This window comes from Schistocerca cancellata, chromosome 4 (genome assembly GCF_023864275.1).
Source record: "Schistocerca cancellata isolate TAMUIC-IGC-003103 chromosome 4, iqSchCanc2.1, whole genome shotgun sequence".
NCBI lineage: Eukaryota > Metazoa > Arthropoda > Insecta > Orthoptera > Acrididae > Schistocerca > Schistocerca cancellata.
In genome coordinates this window covers 725022959-725047976 of record NC_064629.1, presented here as the reverse complement: position 1 = coordinate 725047976, position 25018 = coordinate 725022959, and the positions used below count along the sequence as shown (strand labels likewise).

The window sequence follows — 25018 nt, the reverse complement described above, 5'->3', positions numbered from 1 at the left end:
ATTTTTCTAGCTGTCAGATTCTCTCCTCTGTTGTAGTATTAAAGTACAGTTCTACGCACTTAACATTTTGTCAAAATTGTGAAATTGTGTAGTTTCCATTTTCATTTACATGCTCATATCTAGAGATTCTGCCATCTTCACTACACTGTTAATATGGGATACTGTCAATTTGGAATTATCACAAGGTTTTGTTGCCATTTTATGAACTTGCACAAAATTTATTTTATTCCTGGCTACTTCACTATTGGCCAGCCCAATGAAAAACCTTCAGTACGTTTGATATGACAACCTTGTCCTTCACGCACATTGACCTGTGTAGCCCCTTGCTACTGCATTACACTCAGCAATAAAACATGAGTGACTACACCAAAAAAGTGGAAGAAAATTTCTGAAGTGTAAGAGAGAGGACAATGCAATAAGATGAAATACCAATGTGAACAAATTCGATTCATGTTTTGTGAAAAACTGTCATTGTTAATGAATGCAATACTGAGAATCTTATTTTAAATGGCATTTAATGGCGAGTAAGCTAATTGTGACCACTTGTTACAGATTTATCGCATATCTAAGAGAAAATTTCATTCACAATCACCTGCTATAACGAAAATTAATAGGGGAAAAAATTTAAATCAAGTAAGCTCTTTATGTAGCCTACAGTTACCTAAATTGGAGCATCTTTTGATTCTGTATCTTCAAATTCACTGTCACTTGTTTCTGCCAGGTGTTTATCTTCATAGGTTCCCCTATGCTGACTGTTAAACCATGGCTCACAAAATCAGCTTCTTGCACTGCTTCTGGATGTTTTCTGTACCTCACCCAGTCATGCTGAGTAACTTTGTAGAGAGCGTCATGTGTTAGATGGTTGACAGCAGCAAGTATGACAGTAGTGTGTGTGTGTGTGTGTGTGTGTGTGTGTGTGTGTGTGTGTGTGTGTGTGTCCAACCAGTTCTTGTTTAACCTGGAAGTATATCAGGTCAATAGGGTTATATTGGCCGTGATAGTGGCAAGCATACCATTTGGTGTCCCATTCCATTTGCCAGTTGATCAAATTCAGATGTCTTTTTGGACCTAGGATTTCTTTTACAGCCAGGAGTTCATCCTTCATTTCATTGATTGAAATGAAACATTCTTTCTCTTCGACCACTCCATAATGTCTGCCTTGCGCCTATTTGGATGTGGCAGCTTTTCTGTTTGAATAGAATGATAACTGGCATTATCCATCACTGTATCTGAGTCTTCTTCCAGTGGAAGTTCGATGTTACCACCAAGTGCGAATTGTGCGCAGGTATTCGGTTTTTGAACGCAAAGGGCACTGCGCTGATTGAAATCCTATGCCAATTGACAGAAGTATATGGTGAGTAGTGCATGGATGTCAAAAAATGTTTGTAAGTGGTGTAGAGAGTTTGCAACTGGTCAGACTGAAATTCACGATGAACAAAGAAGCGGGAAACTGTCAGTTTCTGAGGAGACAGTGTTGAAGGTTGAGCAAAGCATGCGTGAAGATCGGCGGATCACCCTGGATGATCTCTGCACGTTGGTCCCTGAGGTTTCTTGAAGCAACACTCACAGAATTTTAATGGAAACATTGAACACCGGAATGTGTGCGCAAGATGGGTACGGTACCATGCATACTGACTGAGCACCACATGCGGCAACGAGTTGAAGCTTCTCGTGCATTTCTTCACCACCTTGCAGCTGAACAGGACAACATTCTGGACTCAATTGTCACGGGTTATGAAACCTGGGCATACCACTTTACACCTGAGACCAAGCAACAATCGTGCCAGTGGCGGCATCCTTCTTTGCCAAAGCTGCGGAAAATCAAACAAACACAGTGTGCTGGTCATGACAACATTTTTTTGGGATTGGAAAGGGGTATTGTTTGTCAACTTTATGCCCACTGGGACCACAGTTAATGCTGACAGGTACTGCGAGACTCTGAAAAAACTCAAATGGGCAATTGAGAACCGGAGAAGATGAATGTTAAGCAAGGGTGTACACATTCTCCATGACAACGCTAACCCACACATCACTCGGCAAACCGTTGCTCTCCTGCATCAGTTTCAGTGGAACATAATCACCCACTCACCCTATAGTCCTGACTTGGCACACAGTGACTATCACCTGTTCCCTAAGTTAAAAGAACATTTGGCCAGAAAGCAATTCAGCTCCGAAGACAAGGTGAAAGAAGAGGTTCATAACTTTCTGAACAGCATGGCGGCAAGCTGGTATGACATGGGCATACAAAAACTGCCACAGTGTCTACAAAAATGCATTGAGAGAAATGGTGATTATGTTGAAAAATAGCTAAATGTTCAACCTGTAAACTGATGTAAACCATTGTAGAAATAAACAAGTCTATGTACTTATAAAAAATAGGAGACCTTACTTTTGGGACTTCCCTCATTATTTGGCTTCTGGCATGAAGCCTCCAATCAGTGAACTGCGATGTGTGATGATTAATCTGACACCTCTACCAGTAGGCACTTTCAAACCACCGTTAACTTGGGAGTCGTGCCATATACACTTATTGGTGTAGTTCTATCAAACGCAAGTTTTATCTAAGTACACTACAGGTCTATTGTCCTTAGCATGCAGTAAATGCTTTGTACATAAAAACTTCGCTCTTGCTGTTTCATTTTCTTTGCAGCCTATCAAAAATGTTTGCCTATCATTTCGTTTTCTGAATCAGAAACCAAGGGAGCAGTGAAGACAAAGGAAGGAGGTCTGTGAGCCAGAATAATTGATTTTTTCATGGGGATCACTCTGTATTGTTTTACTGTTGGATACCCTCCTCTGTTGTTATAACCGAGAACAGTTCCACATGCAACCCCCTTGTTGAAATCATCAAATTCTGTAGATTTCTGTTCTCATTGCTATCCCTTTCTAGGAGAATCGATACAATTTTTCACATCTAGAGATTCTGCTGAGCTAAGACGGCCTATAGAAGATTTGGGAATACCACACTCTTTTCCTGTCAGTTTATGAGGTTACACAAAATTTATGGCTTTTTCATTGTTGACCTGATCAGTAAAAATTTCAGTACATTTGACATAATGATCTTAGATTGTTTTCGAATGTCTTTTCACCCTTTATGCGCATCGACCTGAGTAGCACTATGTGCAGGCCTTTGCTCTTGCATTTTGCTCACTACCAAACACAGGTCAGTGCACTGTTCCATGGGAGACTGAAACCACAAGTGAACACACAATATCGCATGGAAACACTGAACATTCAGCCAGAGCTCACCTACAAAATTTTTAAGACTTTACATGTGGTAACAAAGCTATGAGGTGAGTGAATTGCAATGATACACAATTTGTTTAGGAATTAATGACCTGAGTAAACTGCGTCTTTTGGCCTCAAACAATTTGCATTGGAAAATTGAATGTGGTGCAGTTTTATTGCCCTCCATATCCTTTCTGTGCAAGTGTTGGTTGAAGTTCCCATGGCCATTTATTGTTCCTAAAATGAGTTTCATCTATCATTCAAATTATAGGACATATGTTAAATAATGGCTTTGACATCATTAGCTTGCAATTTTTTTATTTTTGGATCTTAGTCCAATATTCTGCATTCTGCTTACTAATGCAGCTATGTGGTTGTGATTTTTCCATCACCTTGGTGATGATTATGACAGTTTTCAGACCAATAAATAAAGTAGTCACTCCTGTCATGGCCAGTTCAGCGTTGTTCATTGCTGTTAATTCCTGGGTGGCCAGGGACCACAGCAGGTTCACCCTGTGACAATCCCTGAGCCTCACAAGGTCTTTATGGCATTCTGTGATGATCTTTTATCTCGTTTCAGGGGCTGGTAAAGATTTCAGAGCTTCTCGGTTGTCTGAGTGAATGCAACTACCACAATCCTTGTAGCACCTAGGCAGATTCTCCTCCACACACACTCTCTAATAGCAAAGACTTCCTTCAGTAATATTGTTGCCAGCTTCCCTACAGAGATTGCTTTCTCATGTCTAGGCTGTAACCTGTCCCCAGCACTTTTGTCTGTTTTCAATCCACCAGTAAGCCAGACTGTCTCTCATGAATGGTATTGTGGTTCATTCTTCCACTGCCCCTGACTGCCATTTGTTGTCTTGAAATGTTTATTGAAGCAGCTGGAGGCTATTGTCTAGTTAGCTGGCATTTCCCTGACCATTCCTATACTTACTACATTTACTAAATTGGTGTGGGATTCTGGATATCCTATAGGTTTCCAAGTTTTAACCTGTATGCCCTTCTGCTGCCTTTGTTGTAACCCAGGGATGTAATGGGGGATTGTCCAGTATACTCTCCATCCCAGCAGTTGGTGTGCTGCTAATTCCGCCTGTTATAGCTAAGGAGACCAGTCTCTGCACCGTGTCAAGCACCTTCTGTTCTACTTTATTCTACTGTACAGTAGCCCCATAGATTATCATAGGTTTTATTACAGAAGTGTCTATTCAGTACATGCTCCTGGGACTTACACACCAGTTTTTACCACAGGCCCTTTTAGTACCCATAATAGCACCTTTTGTTTTGGGACAAATATTCTTAATGTGAGAGGTCAAAGATAGTTTCCCATCAAGGGTTATGTATAGATACTTCATTATCAACTAAGATGGTAGAATGTCCTTGAAGAGCATATGATTTCGGTACGTGTGCTGTATATGCTTCCTCATGAACGTTAAAAGTACAGTTTTCGCTGTGTTTAGCACACTGGATTCGCATTCGGGATGACAGCAGTTCAAACCCACATCCGGCCATCCACATTTTTCCATGATTTCCCTTAATCAGTCCAAGCAAATGTCGGCGTGCTTCCTTTGAAAGGGTGTGGCCCGTTTCCTTCCCCATCAATCCCTTATTCAAGCTTGTGCTCTGTCTCTAATGACCTTCATGTTGACAGGACATTAAACATTAATCTCTTCCTCGTCATCCTCCTCCTACAATGTTTTCCTGGGACAGAACCTTAGATTCTATTTCCTGCTGCATTGTTGCACAATGTTCAGAGTGAATTGTGCCATTGATGTGACATGATTAATTCCTCTGTGTATTCTTGGCAAAGTATCCTCCAGTATTTAACTCTTTGACAAGTTCATTCACATCTAGGTTCCACAGCTGTGGGGACAAAAGGGATCAACATTTTCTCATTCCTCATGGTTCTTCTACCTATTGTCAACTCAGCATGGTCTTCAATCCACCTGGCATATCGTAATCTTAATGCTATGCTCTTCTTGAAACTCTATAATCATAAATTGTATTGCTAAAAGCTCCCTCAATATCTAGGAAGATGCAGGGAGCTGTTTCCTGAACGTATAAAGAATTTTTCCACCTTCCCAACAAGTTCATGATGTGCTGTTTTGCATGATTTGCTGAGTTAATGTGCATGTTTGTTTTCATGTAGAGGAACCTAAGTTAACTTCCTTTCCCCAACATTCACATTAACCATATTTTATAATATCATTAGGAGAAAGGAGGATAGACTGATTGGTCTCAATTCCTCAGCCTTGGAACGTTCAGTGTTCCCTGGTTTGGAATGAAAACAACCTTCACTGTCCTCCAAGCATTAGGCTCCTGCTACCAGGCTGACTCTTAGTAGTCTGCACACGAGTCTGGTTAAGCCCTCTGTTGTTTGTTGCAGTAGAGCCAGAAAGATTCTGTCTCGGCTTGGTGACTTGAATGGTTGAAACATTCGGACCACCCATGCGATGTTTTTGAAATCAACACATTGTCTGACAGATTCTCAGTTCTCCTTTTGGTTACTTGCAAATCATTACCTTCCAGGAACTGAAACCTGGTCTGTGTTACCAGCTAGAGTGCATTGAGGGAAATGAGTTTTGGGAGCAAATCCAGGATCTTTTGTGCTATCCTTGTATACCCGCCATCCTCCTTCCTTAGAGTGTCTCCTGGGTTGGTTGGTATTCTTGTAGGTATTTTATGAAGTCTGGCTCTAGTAGCTGTACCTTTCACCTCACAGAATATCTCCCAGGGTGATAGTTCCACTTGCTTAATGGCAGGATTGTATTTGGCAAGGGCATCCCAATATTTTGCCCGTTGTATTTTCCTTCTCGCAAAGTTGAACGTTCTTCTTACCTGCTTCCATTGCAGTTCCAAATGATCATTCCATCCAGGTACGTTCCTGTTTGTGCATGTCTTGGTGACTGGACAATTTTCTAAGTATGAGGTCATAATAGCAGACATCACTTCATCTGCCATTTCCTCAAGATCTACCGGATTTCTTATCGAAGTTTTGAGTTCAGATCTACTGGATTTCTTATCGAAGTTTTGACTTGAGATAAGTTTTAGTTTAAGTCTCTCCTATGTCTGTTTTCCTAGGATTCCTATAGGCCATAGTCTGTTTAAGACCCATTTGAACCCCAAACTTATTATACATGTGATCAGATAAGGATGGTGCCCACATGGCATCTGTCTTTAGATGGACCCAAAAGTATGTCAGTTACTTTTTCCCTTTTTCTACTCCTGAGACTAGATTCCTTATCCCTATTCAAGATCTCTGAATTGCTGTGCAGTAGGTGTTCACGTATCTACTCGTCACATTAGGTTGTGAACATTGGCATCATAAACAGCCAACAGTTTATCATTCAGCTTCGAGCAGCTGCCTACCAGTCTCTTCACTTCCTGGGAAGGTTGGTGGTACCTATAGTCAGAAGGTCTGTTTGTTCCCAATTGTAGTTTACAGTCACAAATATTTCTCTTTGATTGCATCTAAAGCTAACAACCTGTTTACCCCACCATAGCACCTGGCCACTCATAAATGAATATATGTAAATAACATATTGAAACCTGTAACTTGCAAATTCAGTGTACAATCTTCCTACAGATAGTGTGTATTTATAAAATGCATTAATTATTTTATTTGTTTGTTTATTTTAATTGCAGCTCTAGTAGAAGAAAACTGTCAAATTGTGCAGAATGTGATTGACACTTTAAAAGTTGATGATGAAGGAAATGCAAAAGTATCTGAGCAAGACTGTAAGAAAGCACTTTCTCAGTTAAAACACCTAATAAAATCTGGAGCCATTGGTATCATAGTCTATAATTTCAAGTAAGTTTCAGAAAATTTGTTCTGCAATTTCTGTTGCATAGTTTCAGAAGACAGTATAGTACCATCATTGTTTGTGTTGTCCAAATATAATTTTGTTATTTCTACATCATTCATGTGTAACTGAGTAGCTTGATTTTCTTTTCATTTATTTAACTGATCAGTATTGTATGTAATATAGGTAGTGGTTCCACATTTCCTGTTTAACTAAAACTGTCTTAGGTGTTCAGATGATTACCGTGGCACACTACACACAGATTGTATTATTCTGTATTGTTTGTTGACTTGCCTTTTTATTGTAAGGCACAGGTCTATAACCATAGGCAGTGATGTGTTATAAAGCAGCTTGTGATACAGTCATGAAAAAGCCAAAGTAAAAATGAGCCTGGTCTCAAGACATTCAAATTTGTCTGTCTGTAACGTAAAGTGGGAAAACTGGAATGAGAGAATGTGGTAAATGCTACAGAAGAAATACACAGTTTTAAGAAGCCAAATGATAAAATGAGACATATAGACAGTTTAAAAAAATCACTTAGCATCATAAGATAGTCAGCAAGAGAAAGTAGTGTAACTGATAATGATATGAACAAACACAGAAAAGGGTGAGAGTATTTTAATAAGTGATTAAGATGACTTTTAGTGTGTTTGGTGCTCTTTAGTAAACTTGTGTGGAAGGCTGCTACAGGACTGCAGGATTTTATTTAAATGGCCGTAGCACAGAAATTGTTTGTTGAAAATTAATGAAAGATCTGGAAAATTTTAATAACACACCTTTATTACTTTGAAACATATATGATCACTTAAATAACCTGACATTTATGTCTCTGGCTTCTTTTATCTTTTCAATAGCTTGATAAACAACAAATGTGTTATCTACTGAAATATTAGCAACCTTTTAAATATATTAATATATGGGTACCATTTTACACATTTTTTTTCTTTCAGTGAGTACAGTTTTTAGTTCCTCATTTCTTTCAACTTGCTCACTTCCCAATAAAGATCATAAAGGTGTGTCAACACTAAAATCTGTGTACATAGCTGATGAAGTAGTGTTGCCTTTTGTCAATGAGATAGCAGCTGTCGAATACATTATTGGATCACCAACAGTGTGGAGGCTCAAGTGCTATGAGTATGTGCTAATAGTTCTTTGCTTTTGGGGTTAATCTGTTACCATTCATTCTGTGCAGTTGTCAGAAACAGCGACTTCCATCTCCTCACAGCCTCTGAAATTCTCTCTGTAAATGTTTTTTAATATTCTATTATCCAAAACCTCTAGCTTCTCCTATAAAGTCATTCAGATGGCAAAAAGACATTCAGTGTTGACCATGATTGTATAGTGCTTTATTTTGGTGTTTTAAGAGATGGACTTTTTATTGTAGTATTGTCTCCCCCCCGAACCCGTACACACTGTCAGTTTTTAAGATGCAATATTCAAATGTTGCTTTCTCTAACCCGTTCCCCTGCATAGTCCACCAGTGTACAACTTTTTGACTCTTTTGCATCATCCTATTTGTGTTGTGAGGAGTTTTGGTCCATATCTGTCACCTTTTCTTCTGTTGGTCATGTCTGAATTCTGTAAATTATTAATTACATATAAAACAATCTGCAACAATTTGGGCAGTGATTTTAAACTTCCACCACTATACTATTGACACTAAGCAGCTGTCTTTCCAACATTACCTGCAGCTGTTGAGATAGTGTTAGTGTTCTTTCATGGAGATAGTGAGCTTCATAATGGAGGTATTCGTGTTGCCTCTTACATTTATTATTTAGATTTTGTTTTTCATCCAACCGCACACACAAAATTCTAATGAAAGCTATCAGTAGATCATGATGTCAGTTGAAATCATTTGAAAAATGTTGCATTTAGAAGAGGGGTCACTTCAGGCCTAGCTGAGTAGGTAGAGCATGCAAATTAGCACAATAGATACAGCACTGGGCTTGAATTCAGTAGGATTGGGGCTCAAATCCCTACCCAGCCTCTATGTTTTCCATGGTTTATGTAAATCACTTATGGCCACTGGTGGGATGCTTCCTTGGAAATGGACATGGTCCATTTTCTTTGTTATCCTTGTCTGATTCGAGTTTTGGCTCATTTCTAATTACCTTCTGATTGATGGGGTGTTCAACTCCAGTTGTCCTTCTTTCGATCCTTCCTGTATGATCAAGGTCACCATAATGCCAAAAGAGCAGATCAGCTTCTTCTGTTAAAAATGACTTCTGCCAATGCTAGAGAAAGCTCACATCCCCAAAAGGTTACAGACGTGCCCCCTGTAAGATGGTTTATTAATCCAGGAAATGAAATTGGCTGACTGATGGCCATGTGGAACATATATAATCAGAAAGTTGATGTTGAAAGTGACTCAAAAATTTTGTGTGTATTTTCTACTGATTGCCCATGTGAGTTGCAAATTTTATTGTTGGCATAGTGACTGAAAGTAACCCTTAAGTGATCAGAGTTAATCGAATTATTTGACAAAAACCTTTAGTCATTCACAGTATCAGAGTAACATAACATCTCTTAATTAAACATGTTTTGATGATTATCATACCGTTTGTGTGTGTGTGTGTGTGTGTGTGTGTGTGTGTGTGTGTGTGTGTGAGAGAAGAGGGTTGGGGGAGGGAGGGGGGGAGATATCAACATGAACAGATAGTTTTCATGTGCTTATCGTATGTATCGGCCATATTCGTGGCATGAATATTTCACAGTTTTAATTGTTTGGAAACTATCAGATAGAAGTTCATTTTTCCCTTTAGCACATGCACATAGAGTGATTGCCATGTCAGTGCACATGTCATGATAGACTATAGCCATCACCTTTCTAATTCCATACTTGTTGCTAATAAATTGTAATTAACATCTTATGCAGTGGCATTGTTGTTATCATCATAATTATTTTTGTTATTAATAATCTTCCATGCATTTAATTCAGATTCACATAATGTAAAAACATGCTTTGACTGTGGGTGGCATTTTAAATATTGACACTGAACATTGTACTCATCTAGGGCAAAAGCTAAATTCCTAATATTACTGATACAGTGCACGTATGATTTTGACTTATGTATGCCATTACTTTATTTTTATAGGGTTCTATTAAGGGTTCTGGTGTCACAATTGGCACTACCTCACTCTCCAGTGAAGACGTACATTTTAAATGTGCTACACGATATGATCAAAGACCCGACTGTGAGACATTGTTTTAATATGTACGTAGAGTTAATCGTGCTGCGAACGCTAACAGCTTACAGTGACCCGTGCAAAGAGGTTTGTGTAATATTTATTTACTGGCATTTGAAATATGTGCATTCTTTTGTACACGATTTATATTGTAGCTACTGTCTCTGTGGCATGCGATAAAATACTATAGATCAAGTATAAAATAAGGTAGTGATAAACAGGATTTCTTTCAAACCAATTTCTACTTTCATTGTTCTCTGATGTTTCATAATGGGATTAAGTATATTGTTCCTCTTTTAAAGAATATCAGAATCTCTGCAAAAAGTCTCCAATTGCAATGGTTGTTGCCCATAATACAGTCACTTAAATGGTGGCTAAGTCTTTCTTTATAAGATAATTCATAATAATGGAAACATTAAAACATACTTTTTAAAATACCATTGAAGCTTCACAACTGCACTTGACACACATTTGTTTTCATTTTAAATAGTGTATATGTTTACACAGAGTTATATGCATAACACACTTTCTCAGGTATTTGTAAATTAACAAATTTGATGTGCATATCACTTTAAATTCCCATATTGCATGTGGTGTCTTCACGTGACAGCACAGGATGCACAAGTACTCCATTACAGCAGAACAGGGCATGCAGTGTGACTGGTGGTAACATCTCTCATTACTGGACAGGTGCCTTACACAAGTCAGCAGTGGCCTATAGCATACTACACCGTGTGTATACAACCAAATTTAATTTCTTGGACAAAGTGGCCACACTAAAAGAATGATGTTCACCTGGTGATGGCGTATGACCACCAGGCCAGTCCAGTGTAATGGGGCATACTCATTGATCTGATGTATCCCAGCTTTGTAAACTTAATTAAAAATGCGTGCATAATTTTGCATGTTGTTGTTTGTATAGACAGCAGGTATCACAATATCCCTAGAAACTCATTGTGGTGGTGTACATGCTCTTAACCTGATATCGACCCAATTGACAAAGCTGGCAGTGTATTAATTATTTTCCTAATTACTCGCAATATTGTAACATTTCAGCGGGACTTACTAGATGAACAAATGGTGAGAATCCTTCTCTAGACTATACTTCAACTCATCTGTGAACAGCACCCATTTTTTGTGAGACTAATTCCTCTGATGAGCTGTAAAGCATACATTGCAGCCTCTATAAACCAACAATGCTCAGTCTGATGGGAAATGTGTGCTGTAGAAGCTACCATGTGGTTGCAATACTTTGCCATAAAATTGTTTGCCGTGCCATCTAATACTCATGGGGGACTGGAATGCAGTTATAAGGGAAGGAGTAGAAGAAAAGGTTACAGGAGAATATGGGCTTTGGGCAAGGAACAAGAGAGGAGAAAGACTAATTGAGTTCTGTAACAAGTTTCAGCTAGTAATAGCGAATACCTTGTTCAAGAATCAAAATAGGAGGAGGTTTACTTGGAAAAGGCCAGGTGATACGGGAAGATTTCATTTAGACAGACAGAGATTCCGAAACCAGATATTGGATTGTAAGGCGTACCCAGGAGCAGATATAGACTCAGATCACAATATAGTAGTGATGAAGAGTAGGCTGAAGTTTAAGACATTAGTCAGTAAGAATCAATACACAAAGAAGTGGGACACGGAAGTATTAAGGAATGACGAGGTACGTTTCGAAGTTCTCTAAGGCTATAGATGCAGCAGTAAGGAATAGCTCAGTAGCAGTGCAGTTGAAGAGGAATGGACATCTCTAAAAAGGGCCATCACAGAAGTTGGGGAGGAAAACATAGGTACAAAGAAGGTAACTGTGAAGAAACCATGGGTAACAGAAGAAATACTTCAGTTGGTTGAGGAAAGGAGGAAGTACAAAAATGTTCTGGAAACCTCAGGAATACAGAAATAGGAAGTGCAGGGAACCTGAGACGAAATGGCTGCTGGAAAAATGTGAAGACATCGAAAAAGGCACGATTGTCGGAAGGACAGGCTCAGCATGCAGGAAAGTCAAAACAGCCTTCGGTGACATTAAAAGCAAGGGTGGTAACGTTAAGAGTGCAACAGGACTTCCACTATTAAATGCAGAGGAGAGAGCGGATAGGTAGAAAGAATACACTTGAAAGCCTCTACGAGGGGGAAGATTTGTCTGACGTGATGGAAGCAGAAACAGGAGTCGATTTAGAAGAGATAGGGGATCCAGTATTAGAATCAGAATTTAAAAGAGCTTCCAAGGATTTGAGGTCAAATAAGGCAGAAGGGATAGATAACATTCCGTCAGAATTTCTAAAATCATTGGAAGAAGTGGCAACAAAACAACTGTTCACGTTGGTGTGTAGAATGTATGAGTCGGGCGACATACGATCTGACTTTTGGAAAAGCGTCATTCACACAATTCCGAAGACAGCAAGAGCTGACAAGTGCGAGAATTATCTCACAATTGGCTTAACAGCTCATGCATCCAGGTTGCTTACAAGAATAATATACATAAGAATTGGAAAGAAAATTGAGGATATGCTAGATAATGATCAGTTTGGCTTTAGGAAAAGTAAAGGCACAAGAGAGGCAATTCTGACTTTGCGGTTAATAATGGAAGCAAGATTAAAGAAAAATCAAGACACATTCATAGGATTTGTTGACCTGGAAGAAGCATTCAACAATGTAAAATGGTGCAAGATGTTCGAAATTCTGGAAAAGTTGGGGTAAGCTATAGGGAGAGACGTGTCAGATACAATATGTACAACAGCCAAGAGGGAATAATAAGAGTTTACGACCAAGAACAGAGTGCTCTTATTAAAAAGGGTGTAAGACAAGGATTAGCTTTTCACCCCTACTGTTCAATCTGTACATCGAGAAAGCAATGATGGGAATAAAAGAAAGGTCCAGGAGTGGAATTAAAATCCAATGTGAAAGGATATCAGTGATGCAGTTCACTGATGACATTGCTATCCTGAGTCAAAGTGAAGAAGAATTGCATGATCTGCTGAATGGAATGAACAGTCTAATGAGTACATAGTATGGATTGAGAGTGAATCAAAGAGAGGCGAAGGTAATGAGAAGTAGCAGAAATCAGAACAGTGAGAAACTTAACATCATGATTAATGATCATGAAGTAGATGATTTTAAGGAATTCTACTACCTAGGCAGTAAAATAACCAATGACGGATGGAGCAAGGAGGACATCAAAAGCATATTAGCTATGGCATAAAAGGCATTCTTGGCCAAGAGACGTCTACTAATATCAAATATCAGCCTTAATTTGAGGAGGAAATTTCTAAGACTGTACGTCTGGAGTACAACATTGTATGGTAGTGAAACATGGACTGTGGGAAAAAACGGGAACAGAAGAGAATCAAAGCATTTGAGATGTGGTGCTACAGACAAATGTTGAAAATTAGATGGACTGATAAGTTAAGGAATGAGGAGGTTTTGCGCAGAATTGGAGAGGAAAGGAATATGTGGAAAACACTTATCAGGAGAAGGGACACGATGATAGGACATCTGTTAAGACATGAGGGAATCACTTCCATGGTACTAGAGGGAGCTGTAGAGGGCAAAAACTGCAGAGGAAGACAGAGATTGGAATACATCCAGCAGATAATTGAGGAAGTAGGTTGCAAGTGCTACTCAGAGATGAAGAGGTTAGTTCAGGAGAGGAATTTATGGTGGGCTGCATCAAACCAGTCAGAAGTCTGATAAAAATGCTGTCCTGCTTCCTTAGACCTCGAGTACTGTGTGGCAGGTCCACTATACCCAAGATCTGCATGCAAGGCCCGTTGTAGGACCAAAAAGTCTTACACTGGCATTCCATGTAGGTCTGGCCTTTCTATATTGTTCCACCACATTTTATCCTGTGCAATTTCACCATGAAACATTAGTTTTCACAGTTCTAATTGATTACTAAAAGTATAGGCATGAGTGTGTGCTAGAGCAAAAATGTGTGACTGATTTTGATCAAATCAACGTAATGCATCAATGTTTTTCTTTGGAATTAGCAGTATATTGCGGAGCTATAATTTTCAGTTTTGACTGGAGATACAGGGTGTGTCTTCTTTTTTATTATAAAACTATTTATTCTGCACGTTGCATACCATGCTCGGCAACTTCAGCCTATTTTATTTAGCAAATGTTCTCTTTAACAAGGAAAGGCATTTATGTGGAATATTTTTCACCGAAAGCAGCTGAGCACTGCATTTCAGCTATTGGAAAATCACTGCCTCCTGAACAACTCATTAATGTAGTTTGTCCATTGATGAAAACAGGAGATCTTCCAATGAATTTGGGAGCTATAAAAATTTTAACTCGTGTCATTGAACACACTACGCAAGATATTTTAGAACCACATCTGAAGGAAATAATGGAAAGTCTCATCAAAGTGAGTGAATTATTTCAGTAATTAAGAACAAACTTAACCTATAATTACTATTTAACTTTTGTCACCTCTAAAAGGTTTCATTGTCAGATAATAGTCTTTCGATATTTGGCTTTATGAGGTCTTTTCATGTGAGTTCAACAAAAGAGGAAAAATAAAAAAAGAAAAAAATGCCCAACCAGCTCCGGTGCCCATGTGTCACATGCCTAGCCCATGCAGCTGCCAATCATCTGTATTCATATCCAGCACATCTACTGCCTTCCTCCAAGCAGCTCTATACGCATGCCCAACCCCACCCACTTTCCACCTGTTTCTCCCGCTACCCACCCAATATATATTAGCTCTTTCATTTTATTTGAAATTTATTACATTTTTAATATCACGATAGTGCAGAATTATACTTCATAATATTTTGAAAATAAATTAAAGTTTTCTTTTTTCATTTACCATCCAGTTTATGGGAAATTTGCTGATTAAGTACTCTGAAGAACACATTGTATAACACACAAAGGTAATGGAAGGGTACCCAAAATAATCCTCATTACAACTATCAGGGGCAACTCGTAATTAATGTGATCAATTTAAAGTCATTTCATAGACATTTAGTGGCAAAGTAAAAAATTGAAGAAGAAAATCACTGGGGTGTTTTGTCTTGTGTGCTATGTTAAAAATTTTAGGTCACTTTTTATGAGTTTGTCTTACAGTGTCTGTTGTTTCAAACATATGTACAAATAATTATTAAGAAATATATGTGTTCAGTGTTACTGTTCTTAATAGTAAATAATATTTTGTTTAAAAACAAAGGGAGGAGTGGTAACTTAAGTCATATAGTGGTAGGGTTCTATCTTTTGTTATTACGTCACTTAATGAAGGCAGTAAAAAGGGATATACCGAAGTTAAAACTTTGAAAATTATGGGAAAATGTAAGAAAGAAAATAAGAATTGCATTAGATGCTGAAGTGCCAGAAAATTCTGTTCACATGGACTTGTTGCTTGATATGAAGGAACAGTTTTCACCAAGTTAAAAACTGCAATAACTGGCTACATCAGCATCTACCTTGGTAAAACATTTGAAATACTCTTGCAGCTCCCGACTATTAGCTGTACCAAAAACTGAATATTTTAAAGAATAAGGTTTCTGAACAGAAACTAGCCTGAAAAGATAGATGAAGCTTAAACCTTAGGTAACTGATTTAGTAAATAGTTTTTATGAACAGGGAAACAGCTGATTTTTATAAAAGTTGCGTGAAATGCATTCCAATTTTAAAAGTGAATATCCTGGAGGAGGAGGAGGAGGGGGGGGGAGCAGTTTATTTTATTCTGGTCAGTCTGCCCCAAAGCTTGTATTTCAGCCAGTGCTAAAGGTACCACCACTCAGTATGTTTCTGCACCATTCATTAGAAAATGCATTGAATTTAATCAGTGGGTTTTAACAGAAAGAAGACACATGATGACACATTCTGCAGACATAACAGATTTTATAATGAACCTTTCATGTAAACTGGAAAAACTTGTTCCACGCTCTTATTTTGCAAAGTTTCAGTCAAAATATAACAACGTGCTTAGGGTCAATTGCATAAAGCAGTTCGTCTTAGATTAGCACAAAAAATGAACTCAGATCAAGCTGGAGTAAGAAATCAGCATTTTTATAAACGTTAATCTCAAATTATATCACCCGAACTGATATCATCGATGATTAACACACTTTTGTGGATCAAATCAATTTCAACTACAGCTGTAAGTTTACACCCTTGTGATGGTACACACAACAACAGGTTCTGTTGTGCTAATACAAGTTGAAAATAATAATAATAATAAAGAAATTGTTGTTAACACAAGATGTGTCAAGTAAATATGTGAATACGACTCCCTCACTGCAGAAGTTCAAATAATATTTTCAATCTGTGAGGCTGTGTTAAGTAAGTTACCAATGATTTATGTAATGGATGCAGATAATAAGTGATCTCATAATAACTCTTGGAGATAACTCATAATTAATGTGTTAATTTAAAGGCATTTCATAGAAACTTAAGTGGCAGAGTTAAAAATGGAATTTAGAACTATTTGCAGACACCAGACAGTAATGACTGAATATTTACTACAAAAAATGCTGTCTAGACATGAATAGCAGTAACTAAACAAGTGAAATTAAATTTTAACTGCTGAACAGATGCTTAAACTGCTGGCAACTGCATGTACATTGACGAACAGAAAAAGTAAACATATGTAAGTCAATTCATATCGATAACAGCTCTACTTAAACAGACAGTGCAAGTGTACAGTTCTGCCACTGTCTGCATGAATAGTTTCTTTAGTATTGAATAAAAATAACTTTAAAGCTTGTGAACTATTGGAGCTTTCATTCACACAGAAAAGCATCTAAATCCATTGCCAACAGTCTGCGTTATGTATGTTTTTATCATGTTTAGCAAACTCCTGAAAACCTAATGCAAAGCAACAGTTGTTTACAGTTTGTCTCTGCAGTCAAATCAGCTGTGCCCTCTAACAGCCAAACCTGAGTGGCTTTAAATTATCAGCTGTCGAGTAGTGTATTTTGTGCAATAATGGTTAAAAAATAATTATGACAGCTCTGTGCTTTGAGGCCACACCACCTAGAATTCTAGGCAGATGTGGTGGACTATGTTCTATGTAGAAGAACATTAGGCACTGAGAATTATGTTGTTTCTTTTCTTTTACTTGAGGGATGTCTTGATCTTTTCTGGCTATGGGGAAGTTTGTTATGCTTATTTTCCACTGTCTTTACAACACAAGTCTTTCAACAATAAATACTTTGTGTATATGATGTACAATTTATTCCTGCAGTCAAAGCATGATAATCATGATAATAGATGATGTAGCAGTTTTGCCAAGCATGTCTCAGGGTAATTCAGATCAACACAGGACCTGATTAAGTTGATCCAAGTTCAGTGTAATAAGACACAGTGAAATTGTGAAATAGGTTCATTTTCTGAATTAAGATCAAAATTGACCTACAATCAATGATTTTTATACAGTCAACCCTTAAAGGGTCATCTGATGTACACATTGCCACAGTATCAGTGGACTTTCGTGAAAATTACTACTTTACTACCCAGGAAGAAACCCAAGGTTACAGTTGGACATTTGACTCTTGCACTATACACCTATTGAAGTTAACCTCAGAAATACTGAGGATGAAAGATCATTTAAATGTCAGACCAGATGACACGCAACATGATACTTGTATGTTCTACAGAATTCAAAAACTATGCCAGATTTTATCATAGAAATGTATTCGTAAGTACAAGCTGTCATTATTTTAGTGATAATGTGCAAGACAATACAAAAATGAATATAATTTGATCAACCTATTTCTCCCATCAAAATAGTTTTGAGATCAGTAATGGCTGAACAGTTATTCTTTGCAACACATGAAAAAAGTGGTTGTTAGGGTGTAGAGAGGACAATTAAAATGTTATCTCAAAAGGAATGTATACAAAGACCTGTACAAAATCAAGCATTATGTGAATCAGGCCAATTTCAGTTTTGTAATATTACAATCACCAAAGCTATTTTACCATGGAATAGTCTGTATATTAGTCACCTTCAGATGATGTGGTATGTTTTACAGAAGTTAAAATACTTTGAGGAACCAGAAGTGTCCACAACTTTAAGCCACTGGATTTATTAGGAAAATTGGAAGCAAGTAGGATCTGTAATGATGTGAAACCCCTCTGGAAATATAATTTAAAGAATAAATTGAAATCCCTTTTGTGAGAAGAAAAATTTGATCCTATCTTGTAATGTAGCTTGCAAATATTACAATCTGTGGTTTGTGGGATTATCACTGAAATAAATAAAATAGAAAAGATGTTACTGTTCAATTCACGAACCTTTCAGAATCATCACTAACATTCCATTGGCTCAGAGTCCATCCTCTATTCAAGTAAAAATGTTGCTATTTTAAATTGTATTATTTTTACACAGTGTGGTTAAAAACTGAATAAATCAGGAAGTTTTTTTATTTTTTATTTTTAACTTAATTTTTTAAAACTGCTCCTGGTTGAGCCAGTTTGTTTTATAGCTTTGATTAATTAAGATTTCTCACTTGCGCAGTTATGGACTACACTTGTTGCCATTGTTTCCTTGGTGTTGAAGTATTATTTATTAAAAAACATAACACTGAAAAGATTTTCAAAAAATACAAATGTTTGTGCAGAAACAAATTTTGTAGAAAATGAAAAATGACTAGAAGGTTACAATATAGCAGAAAAAATACCATGTAGAAACAGAGACCCCTATTTATTTTTATTTTATTTCTTTCTTTTATGTAATGTAATGCTGAAAACCAAAATGTAAATGTAGATTTTATGCTGCCTTGGTGAATTTGCTAAAAGGTATTAAGTAACCACCACTACGTTTCATACAAATACAATGTTAAATGAAAAATATAATTTAGATTCATAATTTTAAGCAAGCATCATTTTGCACCATTGTGGTGTTAAAATAGTAAAAAATGGCAAACTTTGAAATGCTACAGTATGAAAACAGAAACAGATTTGGTGCATTCTCTCTCTCTCTCTCTCTCTCTCTCTCTCTCTCTCTCTCTCTCTCTTTCCTTCGTTGTGTACATGGTGAGTCAGGAGGAAAGGTATACACTTTGAGGAGTGATGGTATTAGTGGTTGTGAACAACAACAAAAAACGGGTAGTTTCCTGCCTTAATAGACCACAAGTGTCCCTATCAAGTTGCTGGTCACAACTTCCTGTACACTGCTGTGTTATGTTGTCAGCAATGACAATGTTTGAATAATACGAAAAAACAAATAACAGTGTACATTGAATGTGATCTATGTCGGAAACCATTCGGAATATGGCGTATGTCCATATGAAGTTTCTTGTTCAGAATCACCTATTATCACCCCTAAAAGTATGTACCCTTTCTCCTGTCTCACCCTGTATACAGAAACACAAATGGCCGAATGCTGTTTATCTCAAGCACTTAATCCGTTGGGGTGATAGATAGGCACCTTTGTTGTTGTGATATTGTAATTCCACATTACAACAATAAGAAGCATGATTGTGTGGACAGTTGTTGAACATCAACCTTTGTTGTTGTGATATGGTAATTCCATATTACAACAATAAGAAACATGATTGTGTGGACAGCTGTTGAATATCATTGGCAGTAACATGGTGGTGAAAAGTCTTGAAACTTAGTTTGTTAAGATTTTGCTAATGACATCTATTGCATTATGGGGCCTCCTTGATGCACTCTAGTATCTTCTACTTGTCTCTGCTGAAATTGTGTGTTCTTCAAAGTGTAAAGCCTTACAAGACATTTGAACTGATGTTCTGCACTACTGTCCAAACCTATCGCCTTTGCGTGGTTTTTGACATTATGTTGTACAAAAGACAGAATTTTCTGGTTTTCGTATTATTTCAAACCTGGCATTTCTTTGTTCTACTTGTAAAACTTTTCCAATGTTATTCTGAAGTTATAATAAGCTTCTAGTAGAAGAACTGATTATTTTTTAGCTCTGTGTTGCCCAATACAGAATTAAACAAAGTTTGTGTGATGTCTATGTAATAATTGTGGTATCACTTTTGAACATCTGCAATCCTTGTTGTTGCTGCCATGAATATTATATATAGTATTTTGTGAATGTAAGTAGTGAAGTAGAAATATTGTGATACATTGTGTACATTTTTGTTATATGATGTGAATTGCTATGTGATAGATGTCGGTTGTAACACAAACATTCAACTACTTGTATTAGGAAAATCATTAATGAGAAATTGGTATTTGTAAATAACTCTGCATCACAGGGACATAATCTTTTTTGCATTCATAAGTAAATGTCATATAAGGGATTAACAGACCAGCAGGAATACAGGAAATGGGGGTTTGCAAAGTATCATTTACAACAGAGTGTATTCAGAGTTATGTTAAAAATGAAAATGAAATTACTATGGTGTGAAAGAAAGAGTACAGCCTGAAATAAAAACAAAAGATCACCCCATACCATAAAAACAAAACATATAATCTTTTGATCATTTCCAGATGTTTACATTATTTTAGATAATTTTTAAGTGTTAACATTTCTAGGACTAATTAGCTACTTTATCTCATTTTTATTTCAATAAATAATTTGTTTTGTTTTCAGGCATATGATAATGAAGAAAGTTCTGTGAGGAAATCTGCTGTATTTTGTATGGTAGAATTACATGGTATTGTTGGAGAGGCAGTTTTGCAACCACATTTAGCTACCTTAAACAACACTAAGCTGAAGCTGCTTCACTTGTATATCAAACGATCGCAGCATGGTGGTTCAAGTGGCATCACTTCACCAAAAACCACAACGTCGTGAAACTTTTAATACTCATTAATTTCAGCTTTAATGTATTCTATCATTCCAGTGCTTGTCAATTTTTTTAACAGAACAGAGTTTTCCAGTTATTAAAGCCCAAAAATAAACAGTATATTGCATGTATTTATTTTTCACCCATTAATTCCCATATATATTTCACTGCGTTGTTTTATAGCTACAGAAATTATTGTAGCACATATTTAGTTCAGTGTAATACATGTGTGTGAATGAACAGTGAACAGGAAGTAAGTAACATTTTCTGCCAACTGCCAATACTGGTAACAGGTGCAGATACCAGCAGTAGAATGTTTTATGTTAGTGGCTTTTCAACTAATTCGACAACCGGTGACAATATGAAACACAGTCAGTGAAATGACACACAATAATTGGGACCAATTCTGTTATATTCTGTATTGCTACGAAATATACAGGGTAATTATAATTAAAGTTAAACTTTCAAACCACTGTAGAAATAATACCACTGGTCATAATGACGTCAAATTGCAACGGAATATTATCGGAGAAGGGGGAAAACGTATGGCAGAAGAAAAATAAATACTTACAAAATGTCACAGTAGATGGCGCTGTAAGCATTATAATTTAATAGTGGTCAATTACAAATGACAAATGAATCTCACAACCATTCCTAAGGTGTAAATTTGATGTTAAACAAACTTTACTACTCAGTGTGCATGGATGTATAGATGTGATACTGTTAATTATGTAAGCTCATCCACCACGGCAAGGTCATATCACATCAGATGGGAAAAATCGGTTTTTAATTGTGCTGCGCCCAAAAACCGCATAAAAAGCATCACTCACATCAGTTTTTAATTGTCCTGAGGCCAAAGACCACATAGAAAGCATCAATCACATCAGTTTTTAATTGTCCTGAGGTTAAAATTCGCATGAAAAATCATCAATCAAAATCAGATCGGATTATTAATTTCCATTTGACTGGCGCAAAACATGTTATATGCTGTCCACCGTTTTCTGCAACAAGTCGAAATTGAGAAACAGCATGTTCCACAACTGATCGAAATGTTTCTGGGGTCATGTTCAGAATGTGTTGTGCCTTTAATGCAGTCGTGTTTGCAATCAGCACACTGAATGTAACATCTTTCATAGCCACACAGCCAAAAGTCACTTTGATTAAAATCAGGTGATCAGGACAGCCAGGCTGTAGGGAAATGGTGGCTGATAATTCTAGCATTTCCAAAATGGTGTTTCAGCAGCTGATTAACTGGATTTTCAATGTGTTTAGGTGTGCCATCTTGCATAAAAATAATCCTATCCAAGTTGTTGCCGAGCTGGAATGACATATTTGTGCAAAATACCAGTGACGGTACAGGTGTACAAGTAACAGGACCGGAAGCACCTGTCTCTTCAAAAAAATATGGCCCTATGATAAATGATGCCGTAAACCTGCACCACACAGTGACCTTTTCAGGATGAAGTGGTACTGATTGATTTGCGTGTGGATTTTCCATTGCTCATATTCGATAATTCTGTGTACTGACATATCCTGTCAGATGGAAGTGGGCTTCGTCTGTCTACAAAATCTTCCATGGCCAATCATTGTCCTCTTCAGTGCGAGCAAGAAATTTTAAAGCAAAGGTCTCTCTTGCTGGCAGGTCAACAGGAAGCAACTCGTGCACATGGGTAATTTTGAATGGATAGCAAAGAGGGATGTTTTGTAGGATTTTACACACCGTGCTCACAGGTATGTCCAATGTTCTAGCAATTCTCTGTGCACTACACATTTGCACACCACCACCTGTCTCCTCCTGCATTGCTGTGGCCACTGCTTCCACGGACGTTGAGTCAATTCTTTTCCTCCCTTTACCACGTTGCACACTAAAAGAACCCATCTTTTCAAATTTCTGAAACAGTTTCTCCAGACCCACGGCAGTCATCACACCAATGCCTTTTTTCGAACCCTTCAGTGTCCGGAACTTCTGCAAATAGTGATGTGTACACAGTCATCATTCATGTAATACAGCTTTACAAGAAGAGCACGATCCTGCATTGAGATAGTCATGGCGTACGTCACAGACGCAAAAGGAAGAAAAGCCATGTACCCGGCATGTTTATACCAACATCAATGGGTTGTGCGCATGTCAGGTGTTTTCATTTATGTATCCTGACACATACAGTCCCATCTATTGATAAATTTTCACACTATTTTTCTTCTTCTGCCATACGTTTGTGCCCCTTTTCTCGTAACATTCCGTTGCAGTTTGATGTGTGTATTGAGGGAACTTATAATTCTTTACGTAATATCATGATTTATTTTGGGTGTTCACTCAATAGATATTTGCAGTAAGACATATCTGAAATTATCTTATTTCATAGTTATTCTGGGGTTGACACATCTTCTACCCATGCCTTATTCCATTTGGCTGTATTGTCAGCATCGTATTTTTTTGACAGATTTAAAGGGTTAAAATTGAGTGAACATAATTACTTCATTTGCAAAATGTGTGGATCATTGGTCTCCATAATAATCTTTCTCTACTTACCTCAAGGAACAGTAAATTTAAACTCAAGTAATGTTGGAGGTAGTTGTTGTTTCTCAGTATCTCCAACAAGAAATGATAGAATAATAGATGTTGCAGATAATTACATAAGGAAATAGGTATAGAAATGCATATTTTTAGAGTGAGTGGCCTTTTTTTTATATTTGATAGAGCATGTTGAAATTTTGCAGTGGCACAAAACATTTGCATAGTCATCATTCAGTAAAACCACTTTTTCATATTAATTGCCTAAAAAATACACTTAACTCATACTAAGGTAATCTGATAAACAAATTGGCTGCATATTGTTGCATCATTGCCAAATGTCACTAGTAGAGATTGAGATACCAGAAGTTAGTGGCCACTCTACAAACACCAGATATTGAAACTTTGCTATGGAAACTTGCCCATAGCAAACAACTGTCACTACTGAGATAACATTGTTGTTGCCTTTCATGATGAATCGATAACCAGCTGCTGTTGACGCCAAACATACATGCCCTCATCTGAGAAGTTAAAACAATAATGACTTGTCAGATATTTCTCCAGTTGTTAATAACAATTTTTTTGTTGTTGCATAATACATACTGATTTGATCAATGATCATCTGTGAAGCAAGTTTGGGTGGTTGTGGGGTTTCTATGGGGCTAGCTAATATGTTTGAGGCCATAGCACATGATCATGATTGAAATCTTGCCAGATTGGTGGCTGTAGAATTGCAGGGTGTCATGCTTCATACTGCTACATTTGTTGCCATATATTATGTACCAAACCAAGCATTCTCTATGGTCGTTGTAATACTCTGTAGTCATGTTTATAGCCTTTAGTGTGTCTACATTCACGCCAATTGTGATACATTTTAACTATTGCAGCTCCGTAACATCTCACAAATGTAGCAATTTGATATACAAAGGCACTAGTCTTCTCCAGAGAAGAGAGAACTGGGAGGGTGTGGTGTGGGTCAAAGGTAGACACATGCTAGCAGTGCCACAAAGTATTTTCAATCCCCCCCTGCATCTCCTCATCTTTCCAGAACACATTTGCCTTTTTACTTTCACACTACTTAAACAACTTTATATTTACTCATTACATTTGTTCCTTGCTCTCCTATCCCTATTATTTAAGTAAGAAAGCTGCTATTCTACATTAGTTTCAAAATAGATTAAAAAGAAAAATAGGAGTCAGCTCCCATTTTGACAAATGTTTTGAGACTTCTTCAGCAACATTTCTTACAGTCGTGGCACTTTATCAAATTTTGTCTCTATCAGGATGTGTAGTCTTAAATTTTAACAAATTTACAGTTAAATCTGTTGAGAGAGTAGATGTTGTCAGTATTTTAGGCCAGCTGTGACACCAAACTTTATGGCAACAAGATGACAGACTGTGTGAAAATTTATCACATAAGAACATTATTTTTTCTGTTAAAAGGAAAATGTGTGCGAATTGTAATGATGAAATTGCAAAGCTGAATGAACAACTGTGAGGTTAACAATTCAGAAACAATGTGCTGAAAACGGACATCTCAAAACTTCATGTAGGAAAAAGTGTTCTGAATACACTAGAAGTTTCAC

The 25018-nt window shown here is 37.2% G+C and overlaps 1 protein-coding gene across 1 annotated transcript in view; it reads left to right on the top strand.

Annotated features, from left to right (window-relative positions):
• Nucleotides 1–20948, top strand: part of LOC126184406 (CLIP-associating protein 1-A-like) — a 246603-nt gene extending 225655 nt beyond the window's left edge. The window contains 3 exon segments of the mRNA XM_049926790.1: nucleotides 6874–7039; nucleotides 10127–10304; nucleotides 20725–20948. Coding sequence (XP_049782747.1) covers nucleotides 6874–7039; nucleotides 10127–10304; nucleotides 20725–20928 — 548 coding nt within the window. The 3' untranslated portion in view covers nucleotides 20929–20948.
• The last annotated feature ends 4070 nt before the right edge of the window (nucleotides 20949–25018 follow it).